Source organism: Hipposideros armiger, unplaced genomic scaffold (genome assembly GCF_001890085.2).
Source record: "Hipposideros armiger isolate ML-2016 unplaced genomic scaffold, ASM189008v1 scaffold_304, whole genome shotgun sequence".
NCBI classification, from domain to species: Eukaryota; Metazoa; Chordata; class Mammalia; order Chiroptera; family Hipposideridae; genus Hipposideros; species Hipposideros armiger.
Genome location: NW_017731654.1, coordinates 433,409 through 448,541, shown reverse-complemented (window position 1 = coordinate 448,541; position 15,133 = coordinate 433,409). Strand labels below are relative to the sequence as shown.

Genomic DNA, 15,133 nt, shown 5'->3' with positions numbered 1-15,133 from the left:
CAGGCCGTGGGAGCCGCATGAGCAAACGTGCGCATGGGTCAGAAAGGGTCAGATAGCCCACACAGGGCAGCTTGGGGCTCGACGTGTCACATCTCTAACCAACAGACTGCGAGCCCCAAGTGACGTCTGGAATGCTCACTGGCCCTCCCTGGAAAGAGACCCAACCCAAGCCTTATGCTCGAAGTCCACTGCAGGGTGGAGTTTAGTGCCAAGGACAGATGCCCACGCAATCATCCCTATGAGACAGGAGGTAGGCGAGAACAGACGTCCATCTTCCAAGGCACCCAGCCCAATGGGTGCTTCCTGAGAACGGAAGGACCCTGCCAGCGACCACTCCTGGCAGTCTCTTACAGTTTTTCCCCTGAGGAGGCTGCACCATATGGTGGAGAGAGCTGGGGCACTGTTGCGTGGAAGGCCTGGATGTGAATCTGGGTTCACAGACTGGGTAACCTTGGGCAAGGTGCTGAACCTCTCTGAATTTCACCATTGAACAAAGGTAATATGATCCACCTTGTATGTTTGTTGTGAGAACTAGATGAGAAGGATCCTAACTGCCCCGCGCTGGGCCCGGCGGACGGTAGGAGCTCTCACAGGGGACAGGGCCACCCTTGGCCTCCTCACCCTCTGGGCATCAGCAGCGCTTGCTTAAAAATTCCTCCACACGCCTCTCGCCCACATATTTTTTGAGCATCTACTATGCACCAGGCACCAGATAGGATGCCTGGCCCCATTTCCTCTCTGCCCCTCCCTGCGTCTTGCACACCGGAGATAGAGCCTCCTGGAGCATGGAGAGAGGAGAGGCGTAGAGGAGTGTGTGCGCAGGAGGGAGGCCGTGGGCGGAGAAAACGTCTCACTGCCAAGGGAATCGCCACACAAACCTCTTTATTTTTTGCCCACAGCAAAATCTCATAAATAAATAATAAATAAATAAATAAATGGCATTTTCTGAGCGTGGCTTGGCAAAGCCGGGGATCTCTGGAAAGACAATAGAGGTGGTGTCACAGTCAGGGGAGGGGGGAGACTTTAGGAGGGAGGGGAAGAGAGGCTGCTGGGTGCTCCCCCAGGTAGGGCTGCTCCTGTAAGCACAGGCTAGATTCTCTCCTAGATGCCTGGCAGCCGCCATGAAAGCCTCTCCCCGCCTTCCTCGTCTTTCTTCAAGGCTGAGGGGCAGCTTCGCCTCTGCCAGGACTTGACCAGGGCTCAGGCCCACATGTCTCTTGCAGAGCTGAGCTGCCACAGGGGGACAGGAGGGAGGATGCTTGCACTACTCACACAATACACACACCTACACACACACAGGCGCACACACACACAATGTTGCTGCACTCTGCCTCTAGAGCTCAGAGCTCCCTTTTGCATTGGAAAAACTCTTAAATATTCTCAGGGGCATAAGCAAGTCACTTCTCCTTTTGGAACCTTCGTTTTTCCATCTGTAAAATGGGCACATTCTATGAGCCAGCCTGCCTGGAACAGTCTGAGGATCTCATTTCTCTCCAGCCCTCTCACTAGTTTCCCCTGGTCCAGCCTGATGGCAGTGACGCTAGGACATCCATCCCCAGACCTTTCCTGGGAGAGGTTTGAGATGAGGCTAGATGATGGGCATGGGCAGTCACTGTAAGTTTCCATGGGCCTTGTGTCAGAGGGACCAGGGAGGAAGCACCATGTAGTAGATAAAGCACCAAAAGACCTGGGCACAAGTTGCAGTGTCATAGTTCAATATCTGTGTGACCTTGGGCAAGTCACTGCCCTCTCTGAGCCTCGATTTTCTCATCTGAAACATGGGAGTAATAATGTCCACCCCACAGAGTGTTGGGAGAATCAAGGGAGGATAACGCATGACACGGACCCAGCCCAGTGCCTAGCACATAGTAGGTGCTCCCCTATTCTTATCTCTTTGATTATATCAGAGGGGGATGCAGACCACCCACCTGAAGCTCAGGGTACCCAGAATTTGTTTCCTAAAATTCCTCACTTTGGCTCCCCCTCCAAGGCCCCAAAATCTCAGGATCAAACAAAGGTCAGAAGCCCCTCCCCCAGTTAGCACTTGTGGTCTCAGTCTTGATCAGGCACTTAAAGAAAATAATTGCTTTGAAGACTCAGTGGCCACAATGGGGCCCTAATCCTGGAACCAGCCACTGCTGCCCTCAATGTCAGCTGCAGTGACATCCAGCACTAGTGGCCAGGGTCACCATCACAGTGCAGAGCCGAGGCGACTGGACATGGCAGCGAGTGAGCAAAGGCGGACAAACCCCATCAGTACGTCTGGCTAGACTCCACCCACTTGGGGCCCCCAGGCCATTCCTGACCCTCAATTAGAACACCTCTGGCTTCCTGGAAGCAAGTTCTGCTGAAGTGAGTTAGTGACAAGCCATCACAGGAAGTGCAACCTCAGGCCTCTACCGTCACCGTCCATCCTTCCCCACAAAGCCCTCATCCCAGATCAATGCCTTCATCACAGCAAGCATTGGCAACGAGCAATTTGGGCACCCACGGCGGCAATGGGGAGAGTCCGCGGGCATCTGTCTGTGTCCCAGGCACTTCTGTTCACACAGGCTGTCATGGACTGAACTGTGTCCCCCAAATTTCATATGCTGAAGTCCTAACTGCTGAACCTCAGAACGTGACTGCATTTGGAGCTAGGGTCTTTAAAAAGGTAATTAAGTTAAAATGGGCCATTAGATAGGTGGACCCCAATCTAATCTCACATTATTAGAAGAAGGGATTAGAACACAAACACACACAGGCCAATGGATGACCATGTGAAGACTGAGGGAGAAGGCAGCCTATTCAAGCCAAAGTGACAGGCCCCAGAAGAAATCAACCCTGTCAACACCTTGATCTCAGACTTCTGGCCTCCAGAACTGTAAGAGAATAAATTTCTGTTGTTTAAGCCCCCCCAGCACGCTGTAGCACTTTGTGACAGCAGCCCTAGTAAACTAATACAGTAGCTTTCTTACTGGTCCTTGGCCAGTGTGTAGTCACATACCCACCTCAGGGCCTTTGCACTTCCTGTTCTCTCTGCCTGGAATGTTCTTCCCCCAGACACCCGCAAGGCTTTTCCTCCTCACTTTCTTCCAGGCACCTTCTCCGTGAGGCCTTCTTTGGCCATCCCATTTCAAGTTACAACACCCCTCCCGCCATCACGGATATGCCCTATTCCCAAGCTGTGCTAATTTTGCTTCACTGAGGTGTAACTTACCGCGATGAAATGCTCTGGCTGTAAGTGTGCCGTTCAGTCAGGCTTGATGAACACACATTAAGATGCACAGCATTTCCCCACACCAGAGTTTCCTCCATCCCTTCCTAGTCAGCCCTTCCTGCCTCAAAGCAACTGCTGTTCTGATTTCTATCACCACAGATTCGTTCATCTATTCTAGAATGTCCTGTAAATAGAATCGTCCAGTGCCTATTTTTGTGTCTGCTTTCTTTCATTCAGAAACATATTTGCTAAATCCACCCACGTTTCTTCTGTCACTGGACTGTTCCTTTTTATCGCCGAGTATTATTCCATGTGTGGATGTACCAGTTTATTGATTCACCCACTTGATGGACACCTGGGCTGTTTCCGGTTTTTACCAATTACGAATAAAGCTGCTAGGAACATTCTCGTACAAGTTGATAAACATTTTCATTTCTCATGGGTAAATACCTAAGGCCCTGCTTCAGTTTCCTCCAAATAACTTGTCACCATTCAGCATACGAACTATTTTACCTACTGACCTGTTTATTGTCTCCATCCACGAGAATGTAAACAGGGGTTTCTGTATGTCCAATGAACTTTGTTGCACTCTCTAGAAAATGGCGGCTACTTAATGAATGTTTGATGGACAAACCAATGAATAAATGAATAAAGGACTGAATGAATGTCCTTTTCAGATCCCAGCTCCCCCAAGAGTTGTGGGTAATGGACTCGGGCATGAGCCTTCTGTTGGTCATTTTCACCCTGGGCATGAAGGAGGAAAAGAAAGCTGCTGCATTTAAGCAAAACCTCCCCAACGTCAGGGACCCCAGGGGGCTCTGCAGTCCTGGGATTCTTGTTCTGAGATTTCACCAGCATGGTAGCTCTGCTCAAGGAAGCTGGCTCTGTCTCCCTTCCCAGCTGTAGCAGCGCTGCTGACGTGATGCCTCGTGGCCAGTTGGTCCTACATGCCAGGGCTGGGGACCGGCTGCCCCTACCAGTGACCCAAACCTTTTTGCTTCCCTGAGTGGATTAAACCATCAAGTTTCCAGGTGTTTGCAGAGCGACAGGAGAGCTGCAGACAATAATGTAGTTTTATTTACAACATAACCGCTTCAGCAACATGACTGGATTCTGAAAACACAGAACAATTTTCAGCCCCTTGGGGATTTCTAGGACATGATTTCCATAAAAATTAAATATTGATGAATCTTATCTCTCTGCCAACTTCCCCGCTCCCCCTCCCCCACCCGAAGCTTCGGTGAGAGCAGAGAGAAAGAGGAGAAAATGATTAGAGAAAGCAAGGCAGGAAAACGAAGCAAGAACACAGATGTGGGATTGTTTCAATCAAATAAATGAGGGGTTAAAGAGGGAGCTGGCTCAGCCTGTGTCGGAGGGCAGGGTGGATACACATCCTAATCCTGACACTGCATCTCCGGTCTGAGTCCAGGAGGGGCTCGGGCTGGGCTGGGGCTGGGCTAGGGCTGGGGCCACAGTTTGAGTGGGCGTCCAGCCTGGAGCCAGGTTGTGACACAGCCAGGGCTGGGCTCTCCAGGTGGCGGGGATCCACATGCAAAGGCTGGGTCATGACCAACGGGTGAAGGAGTGGACATTCCATCAGGCAAGGAGTGAGGCCCCCAGAAGGACCCCTTCACCAAACTGGCCCATCCGGTCTCATTTCCTCCATCTTCATTCTCTTTGAGCACCTTCCTCAGGATCTCCAGGCTTACGCAGAATTGTAGAAATTTCAGAGATCCGAACTTCAGGTTTCAAAAGGGAAAACGGAGGCTCGGAGGCAGGCAGCGAGCAGCCCGAGACCTCAGACCTCCATGGGGAGTGGGAACAGAAGCCAGCCTCCTGGACTCCAGGCCAGGGCTTTGCCACACCCCACACTCTACTCCTTGGAGGCAAACGCATGAACGTGATGGATTTCTGATGAAATCTGCAAACTAGCAAGGAGGTTAGTTTTGACTCGTCTTTACCTTCAGGGTCATTCTCATCACTCCAGAGGCAGGTCTGACATTCAAGACACAAAAAGGAATGGAAACGCCCACAAAGGTGACTGCGGGGATGGGGGCTTTTGGGCAAATGTCAGGTTGAATGAAAATCCATCTGCTGACGCTGTGGCTGGGAGCCTGTTTCCTCCCACCCGATGCCCCTGCGGTCTGACTGCAGAGTGGGGGGGCTGTGCGGTTTGGGGAGGCAGCTACGGGGAGGTGGAACCAGAACAAGGCATGGTGGAACCTGACAGGCTTCACGGTGTCGACAAGCTACTGAGCATCTTAGAGCCTCGGCTTTCTCATCAGTACAAGGAGCATAGCTTAGTGATTCTAGGCTTTGGAGTCCGCGCGTATGAGATGAAGTTAAGATGGGTGGAATCTTGATGTCTGCACCTGTAAGGGAGGCTTGAGGACGGAATGAAATACTCGTGAGGTGCCTGTCAGAGAGGAGACACTCAGCAACTTGGTTGGTTCGAGTCCAGGGGAGACTCAAGGCATGCATGGGGCGGGGGCAGAGGCTTCTCCCTGGGAAGCGCTGACCTACAGCCCCCTTGCGTGTGTGCAGCCTCAAAGGTGCGGCCACAAGATTGCGTGGGGCAGATGTTAGTCTCCAGGGGCATCTCTGGGATGTCCCCTTGTGCAATGGCTCTCTGCAGACTTTGAGCCCCGAAACAGCAGACCCACTAACTCCACTCCACGTAACATCCTCCCTGTCAAAGCCAAACCTACATCGGGAAGAAGAGTCCAGTAAACACTGCGTGGTTCAGGACCGCCAAACCCTCGGGATCCCAGTGGCCTGGATTTCTGCCGACTTGGGAAAAGGACCAGCCCCTCACCTTAGGCAGTTTCTCAAACACCAGCTTTCAGGAAAAGCTGAATAACAATCATCATCACCCTCACCTGCAATACTTGCTACTCTAGAGTCACCCAATCAGAGAACTCTTTCACACCCACAGAGTCACCGAGTCCTGCTCACAATCTGGTGAGGCATCTCCGCCCATCCTAGCACATGAGGACCCTGAGGCTCAGGGCTGCATGATTTGGCCAGGATCATAAAGCAACAGAGTAGCAAAGCAGGGCTGTGCCCCCAGGTCACTGCGGCTCTAAAGCCGCCTTCCTACCATCTTCAGAATGATGAGGCTGTGCCACTCACTTCTCAAAATGTACCAGAAGTTTTACAAGTGCACATAGGAAAGGGACATAGCCTTTGCCCCAGCAATTCCATAGTTGATCATATAACCCAAGGAAATAATCATGAACGTGCTCAAAGGTTTACCTACAAGGATATTGGTGCATGCGTGGCAGTCCTGTTCAAAAGAGCAACAAAACAAAACAAAAACCAGCCTAAATGTCCGATAGCAGAGGATCAAATGCCTTGTAGCCACGAAGGGCATGGCAGTGCAGAAGAAAAGTTCCTGACATATTAAATGACAAAAGGGAACAATGGAAGGAAAGATTCAATTTATTAAAAACAGATGCCATATATACATATATAAATATATATATATATATTTATATATGTATATATATCTCGAATAAAAGACCCAAGTGTGCAAAATGTTATCAGTTATCAGTTGTCTTTTTCTCATGTGGCAAAGTTACCATTGAGGTTTCATTTTACTTTTACATTTCCAAATTTTCAAAAATTTCTAAAATAAATCCTGTGTAAGCCCCCCACCCCTGAAAGAAAACTATCAAAGTTCTTTAAAGACACACACAGTATAACACTGACAGGTTTACTACAGAATTTTTATAAGAGACCCAAAGCCACACACTGTCAGTCACCTATTAGAATGGCTATAGAGCATTTGGGCAAAAGGAAAAATTCTTAATATCAAGGTAGCAATTCACAAAACCCAGACTCTTATGGACCCATCCTGGGCAGTGATGTGCGATCACATGCCCCATGGAGCCAACGAGCCCACCAGGATAGACTGGGTCTATTGGGATCCAGGTGGACCTAGCCAGGGCGGCTGCCCAGCAGAGTATAAACAAGCTCTACATTAGCACGTGCCTTTCCATTTCACAGGCAGCTGGGTTAGTGCCACCGTTAAGTGGCCAAAGAGAAAAACCCTAGAAGAAATGTCAATGGGAAAACCTCCAGGAGATTAATAGTCTATATGAAGAATAAAAGGGGGCAAGAAAGATAACATCTCTCTCCCTCGTCATGTCCCTCTGATTCCTTTCTCAGTAGAAACACCAGCAGTGGCTGGCAGAACAAACCTCGGGTTACAAGGCGCGATAGCTGGTGAAGCTCCCCGTGTTAGCAGCCTATTTGCAGATGGTGTTAGAGTTCACTGATCAGCCCCACTGTGGGAACAGATGCACACTCCCCCAAATGGTCTATCTGCTTACGCACAAATGTCGGGCTCCAAAATTCATTATCCCAGATCTGAATCGGTAGCAATGCAAATATCTAAGCTCCCCCCGCCAGCTCCTTATTCTCACCTCTGTCCAAATGAAGGAGGCGCTAAGATCTGGAGTGCTGAGAATGAGCAGGTTTCCTTCCATCTCCAACACAATCACAGAAAACTAGACGAGATCATTTTACTGTGTTTAAAAACACATTACGCTGGTCAAGTCCCTCTTGCTGGCAGAGAGTCGGATCATTAAGATGCTGATATTCCCCCAAATGTTCTTTTCCTGTCAAACTATACTCTTGGAGCTCCCCAAATCCATTGCAACTAACTAGCAAAAAACAATAGAGATTTTTATCTGGGGCTGCAAATAAACCCCCAGATGGTGCTCTAAACTGGGGCACTGCAAGGAGGGCTCCCCCTCTTTTCCTGTGTCCAAGCCCCACCTCTCCCATCTGCTGCTCCTGGCCCCACTGGCCAGCCAGCCCTAATGAAGCCCCTAGCCCCCTCCCCCAGATTTAGCTCTGCCCCATTTAACATTCTGCTGTGAGCATTTTCCATCATAAAAGTCTTTGAAAACATTTTCAATGGCTGTATTATAATCCACTGTACGGCCGCGGCTTAATGTAACCATTCCTACATCATAGAACATCTGAGCTAGTCTTTCAGCCAAATTAGGACAGGATGAAGCTGCCACTGGGATGGCCCTGCAGCCTCGCGGCTACTGGCTTTCCCGGGGAGGAAGTGCCTGGCATTTCACACAGGAGTAGAGTGTATAGCCAGACATCCCTGGATTTACCCCTCTCACCCACCCTCAACATCCAGGAGAGGAGAGAGAAAACCATTCCTGCAAACAGGTCCCTGGTCATGCAGGCCTGGGTCAGCTGACCTCACATCCACCAGACCTCAACTCCACGGGCAGAATTTGCTTCTCCATCCTCAACACATAGTTGGAAAAGACGACTTCACCAGGAGAATGTGGGCCATGCGTGGGCATTGCTGAGCCAACACAGTCAAGCTGGCCCTCTAGGCCAGTGGCTCTCCACGAGGGATGGGGGAGTTTCGTCCTGCAGGGAACATTTGGCCTTGTTGGGGGACAGTCTGGGTTGTCACCACTAAAGGGGGAAAAGCTGTTGGCGTGTTGTAGGTAGAGGCTAGGGATGCTGCTGAATCTCCTCCAATGCACAGAGAGATACTAAAACAAAGCGACCTGACCTGACATGTCAACAGTAGTAGTGTTGAGATACCTTGCGCTAGAGCAGGGGTCGGTAAACTTTTGAGACGGAAGAGCCGCCAAGGGTCAGCAAACTGCGGCTCGCGAGCCACATGCGGCTCTTTGGGTACACACACGTGGCTCTGAAGTAAAATTGAAAATGAAAATAAAACTATCATAGTTTCATTCATAAAATTTTTAAAGGATATCATTCACATAATGGTGATTATGTAAAAATATATTTATGGCTCTTGAATAATTTTTAAATTGTCGTGAGGGACAGGATTGGCTCTTCCAGGGGTCGGCAAACTTTTGAGACTGGATATACCCAAAGAGCCGCATGTGGCTCGTGAGCTGTAGTTTGCAGACCCCTGCTCTAGAGTGAAGTCAGAGTCCCTGCAAAGCCCCTCCTCCCCACCCCCAGAAGCTGCAGAGCTCAGAGCTGATGGCGGACCCTCTAGAAGGCTTCAGTCCAAGTTACACCAATATCCACAGGGCAAGCTCAGGGAGAAGGGGGATGGACAGCTTGGGAGACAAAGGCTCACCCCATTGGGTAGATAATGGTTTTCCTTGAATGGGTGACACCTGGGGCATCGTCCTTGCCCTCCCTGGAGTCCCTAACTCCAGAGCCAGGTCACAGGCCAATGTCTGTTGCAGCTTTACCAAGGCATCTCTGAGGGTGGCACTGAGGACTGCTGCCTCCCAAAGGGGTCCACAGAGAACACCTCCACCTGCCTGCATAGCATTCTACCTGCAGCTGTGAAGTGCCGTGCTGGGAATACCGCCCCCTCCCAGCCACGCTGTCAGTAGCTCCCTCTCACCCACTGAAAACGTTTGGACTTTGAGGCAGGCATCCAAGGCCCATTGCAATTTGTCCCTATCCCGCCTTCCACCCCACACCTGTAGCCCTCCACTCTGGGCAAACTGGGCTGCTCCCCACCACCTTCCTCCCCCCTCAGCAGTTGCCTAGTCTTGGGATACCCTCCTCACACCCCTGTCTACCTGTTGACACTGACCCACATCCTCTAGCTCCAGCCTTTTCCAAGTTGCAGTCCTCCTCCCTAAGCCCGCCTCCAAGCCTCCCGCATTCCCATCAGGCACTGACCTTACCCTGCCCTGTGTCAGAATCACCTGGGTTTCTGTCATAGCCCCTCCCCAGGGGTCAACCTCATGAGTGGGGGTGAGGTCTCCCCGACCTCTAGGCTCTGCTGGCAACCCCCACCTCCCGCTCCGTAAGTGTCAGCATGTGTGTCCTGCCAAGACCCCGCTTTCAACTTTGAAGCTGGAAATGAAGACTCTGCTCCTCACAGCTGCAAACTTTTGGGCATCTGAACAACGGGACCTGAGGAAATACTCACCCTTCCGGCCCCAACCGACAATACAGGGGAGGCTCAGCAAAGGTCACGTCTGAGAGCCCTGGATGTCCTTCCTCTCTGTTCTGACCTGAACCTTTCACAGCAGCACTAAGGACAGCTGAGCATGTAACTTGTCCTCGAAACACATGACGATGGGAGACATACAAGGTTACTAAAGGGCATAAGAGACCAGGCGTCTGCAGGTATCTTTGGCACCTGCTCTGATGCAAAATTGCAGCCACGTGGATTTGTGCCAGTTAATATGAAGAAGAAAGGCTGAAAACAGAAGCTGAAGAGTTTTAAATCTTTTGAGTTGTGTGTCTGTAACCACAAGGCAGAATTCTCTGGGCCCTTGTGGGCTGCCCAAGAGGAAGCACCCCCAGAATACCGGGCTATCTACAAGAAGCCCAAAGAGCCACAGGGTGCCTCGCTTTCCTCTCAGGCATCGCTGGTGGGGGCGGAAAATTAACATCGCTGTGGCAATCGGCAAAGTTCACCAACACGACAAGGACACACAGCCTGTGACCCCACATCTCCGAGGAATTTTATCTCCCAGATCCACCGAAACAAAATGACTCACGCACAAGGAGAGTCACTGCAGTGTGTTAAAGCAAAAGACTGAAAACAAGCTAAATGTGTAACAGCAGGGGATGGGTTAAATAAATGAGAGGACATCCATGCAATGGAATGAAAGATTGAGAAAGCGTTCTCCGGGCCGATATGTAGCAATGTCTAAGACAGAGTGTCAAGAAAAAAGAGTCTTGTGCAGGGTAGTGTGGGTAGCTCAGTACCACCTGTAGGTCTATAACGGAATAATGACTTGGAAAGGAACAACAGCTTGAATATTCGTAGAAATCTCGCTGACAGTAGACGCAGGAAGTCAGGACCATGGACCGCCTCCAAGGAAGGACAGACACTAGGTGGGTGAGACACCAGGCTGAGAGGAAGACTTCTCCCTCTGTACCCTTTGATGTCTTTTTATTGTGTTCCATGCGAGCATATTCCCTATTAAAAAATAATTTAAAACACTGAAGACACACAGCGGTAATGCTGCCTGTTTCCTGTCCTTGTCCTCTTGTTTCTTCTCTCCTGTCTCCTCCTTGCCGCATGGGTCCGCCTGTCCCCTCCCCACCAATGTCACATGGAGGGAAGGGAGCAGCATAAAAGCACAGGGGTGTGATGTCAAGAGTGGCCAGTGTGTGGACCTACATCGACTCCTGCAGCAAGCAGGGATCAGAGACTCTCCCGCAGGGAGTGCTGGGAGGATTAAAGCAGATCACAGGTGGTCAGGCGCCTGGCACACACCCAGCACACAGGAGGGTACCTCCCTGGCTGCTGACCACAGGAGCCTTGCCTGTAGCCTGGTCTGGCCCAGCTGAGCTCCTCTGATTCCAGCGGGGGCTCTCCAGGGACCTGCTCTGAGCTGCAGGTGTGAAGGTAGCCCTGGAGAGTGGCTTGTTCCCTTGCATGTACAAGCAGGTGTCCCTGTTGTCTCTACCGGGGGCTCAGCTTCCACAAGGGGCAGAGGGGAAGAAGAGGTCCCCAGACCATATATCTGAAATCAACAAACTGTTCTTGGCTCCCTGCACTGTGCCACGTGATTCCAATGCCCAAAGCGTTTTTGGCAGTGGCTTCGGAAATCCTGGATAGACCAGAGAGCCACTTCAAAGGCTGCACGTGTGCAAGAGGGAAGTGCTTATGAAAGGTTGTCTCCACCCACTTCCAAGGGAAGCATCTCTAAAGGGCTCAGAACACAGGAGCACACAGAGGGCAGCTCCCAGAGAGGGCGGGGGCACCGCGGAGGGTGTGCTCCTTTACGTTCAACCACATCTGCCTTCACTGAGGCCCGCTTCCTGTGCCCTTCAAACCACCTGCAGGCTGTGGAGCTACACTGAGTCCAAATCCAGGCTCCCTCACCTCCTTCCTGGCTGTGTGACCTCAGGCACAATGCCCAAGTTCTCTGCCTCAGTTTCCTCACCTGCAAACTGCAGATAATCACAGCACCTATTCCATAGGGTTGTTAGGTGGATTAAATGGATTGACACATGTAAAGGGCTCAGAACGGTAGCTGGCACAAAATAAATGATCATGTTATCTACTGTTGATTAACTACCATTGTCATCATCACCAACGCCCTCCTCTCTCCTGTTCCATTCTGTTTCACTGCCAGGTATCATGGTCCCATCAAGACTACTGAACCCCAGCATATAGGAGCAACCCCAAATCACAGCCTACTGCCACCAAGGGCCATTTCTAGGCTGCAGCATCCAGACCAATCTGGCAAGCTGGAGTCCAGCCCCATACCTCCATGCTCTGTGGACAGCCTGCTAGTCTCACCAGCCTCGCTTCATATCCCTCTCGCTGGTCTGGCCTTTTGCAAGCCCAGAGTTAATGGGGGTACAGAGACAGTGGCCTCTGGCATCTAGCCCAGCCTTTGCAGAGTCACACTCCTCTCCTCAGCCCAGGAAGAGCCAAAGGTACACACATGTGACTACGGCCCCAGAAGTCAAGTTCATGGCCCAACACTGTCAGCACAAATAACAGAGAATCCATCAGCTCCCCCCAAGTCTCGAGCCAGCATCTTCTTGCTTCCAAACCAAGTCAATTTAACATGTGACACTTGTGCCAAGAGCTCACATCAGGAAAGGCATGATCCTTTCAGACTTGACAATCTTTGCTGACAATTCCCCACCCAGCCTCGGACCATCAGCCTTAGCAACGGACTCCCTGCGGGCACCTTCGGTCATGTCTGCTGCATCGCCTGCTGCCCCCCCCCCCACCCGGGCTCCGAGAGTGGATGGACAGACATCTGCAGCCCAGCGTGGGCACCTGGCCCCTCTCTGAGACCACCACACGTTACATTGTTAAAAGGTGAGGCTGTGGAATTATAATTGGTCTTACTTTCTGGGAACAAAATCCAGAGCATGTCTCCACTGTCACATTGGCCTGTATCAGGGAGTCGGGGAAGGCGTGTGTGATGTTCTCCGGCAGTCTGAAGCACCCTCGGTATGTGACGGTCCTCCCTGGGGGGAAAAATGGGTTTCCAGTGAGAAATGGTGCTCACAGTAGTTGGTGCCTGTCACAAAGGAAAATGGTGGCTTTAGATCCTGAAACGGGTGGAACTGTTCTCAGGAGGGGGCAGATGTCAAATCAGAGGAAGCGAACCACCCTGGACGGGGTGTCGTCAAGCCAAGATCCTGAGGGAAATCAGGCACCAGAACCCTGGTCACCCGGGGTCACTGACAAGGGGCCACTTGGCTGAAACTGTTGAATTTGGGTCTCACTTCTCCCACCAGCTCTTGGGAGACAGGTCCAGTCACCTATCCAACCTTCCTTCCTTCCTTCAACAAATCTGGATTGTGCATCCGTTATGTGCCAGATTCTGCACTAGGTGACCTGAAGAAGATGATATTCTAGAAGGTTCTATGTCCTCTCCGCCTATGTGTGGAAAGAAGATTTGGAAATCTGAAATCCTGCCACGTTCTCTCTCCCTGTGCCATCAGGTCACACTGTTCCGCTCTCTCGCTGATTCTGAACTCCCAGCAAATTCCAGGAATCCTCCTCAATCCCGCGTTCCAAAGGAAGCCGCTTGCCACATTGTTCTCCCAGCCTTCTGGTGGGGAAGTCCGGCTCCCTCGCTGGCTTCCTTGGTGCTGCACAGACCTGGAATGTTGCAGCACAAACTGCTCATCCTTCTTCCAGACTGATCTGAGTTTCTCTAAATGGCATCCTGGTTCTCATCCCATGCTCCTCTGAACACCAGGGCTCCTGGGGTCAGCATCTCTCCCTGCTCTCTCTGCCTGTCACAGCTCTTGGCCAGCGGCAAAAGCCCTCTCGCCAGCCAGCACCGTGGTCAGGAAGCTCTCTCCATGCAAAACTGCAATGCAGTACCAAACCCTGGGTCTGGAGGCCCATCCGACTGACCACAGCACCAGTGGTCTGGACATCAGGGCACGAACCCATTAGGACACAGATGAAGGAATGCAGCCGGGTGCTGGGAAAAAGTCCAGGCCGTGTCTTAACGGCCCGGGGTCAAGTCCTGGCACTGCCGGTAACTTCTTCTGAAACTTGGATGTGTCACAAATTCAAGAGACTTTCCATTTCCTCACCTATGTAATGCCCTGCAGCGAGAGTTGTTTTGAGGAGCAACCCATGTGCCAGCTCCTAGCATCTCCCACAACCACCTTCCTGCCCTGGCTTTGGTGTAAGAGGGGGTGATGGCTCGTCTGTGCTGGGCTCACAGAACTGCTTCCTGTGGCATGACTGAGTCCCAAAAGAACAAAATAGCTAGAGGAGCTGGGCCGTGGTCCTCAGGCAGCTGCACTGGGGTGGGACAGACACTGGAGAGACTGGCTACGGGGGCACGTGGCAGGGAGGGTAAGCAACACAGGTAGGGCACCAGGTGAGCCAGGTGATCAGTGTCTCAGCGAGTCCCAGGCCGCAGGGAGGTACAAAACACGGCTCCTGGAGGGGCTGCACCTGGGTCACCACTGTGCTCCCCACACCTAGCCCTGACCCTGAAATGACTATGACAGGGCACGTGAGAGCACAGCATACCCTGCCAATAGGTCAGCAATGCAAGAGCTGCTGGAGATAGCAGCATCGGCTGCCTCTAGAAGTCACCAAGTGACTTTCGGGGACGAGGCTGTCATCTCGTACAGTCTAACCACACCTTTCTCCCTTGCTTCCCAGGTGACAGCCCAAGGGCCACTTAGGGCAAAAGGACACCTCCAAGATGAAGCCATTGATAGACTGTTCTGTTCTTACCTCTGATCCCAACCCAGGAAGCACATTCATGGCTCTTATTCCTTGTGAATGTTCCTTGTTAGTGAGAAGCTGAAATTTAAGCGGTCACCTGGTCACCTCTTGACAGGGATCCTGTTGGCTCATCCACTTGAGAAGGGAGCAGGCAGGCAAAGGTCCACTGCACGGGCTCCACAGCCTGTCCTATTGGGCAGCTATCACACTGTTTTCAACATTAACCATCACATCAGGTCTAGCCAAGATCTGAGGCTGGCTCGAATGATTGG

The 15,133-nt window shown here is 51.5% G+C and overlaps 1 protein-coding gene across 5 annotated transcripts in view; it reads right to left on the bottom strand.

Moving 5' to 3' along the window:
• The window catches only part of WSCD1 (WSC domain sialate O sulfotransferase 1), a 47,318-nt gene that overhangs the window by 10,720 nt on the left and 21,465 nt on the right, over nt 1-15,133 (bottom strand). For all 5 annotated transcript variants that reach the window (XM_019659868.1, XM_019659865.1, XM_019659866.1 and 2 more), the window contains exon 5: nt 13,005-13,126. In XM_019659868.1, the coding sequence (XP_019515413.1) occupies nt 13,005-13,126 (122 nt within the window). The remainder of the gene's footprint in view (nt 1-13,004; nt 13,127-15,133) is intronic.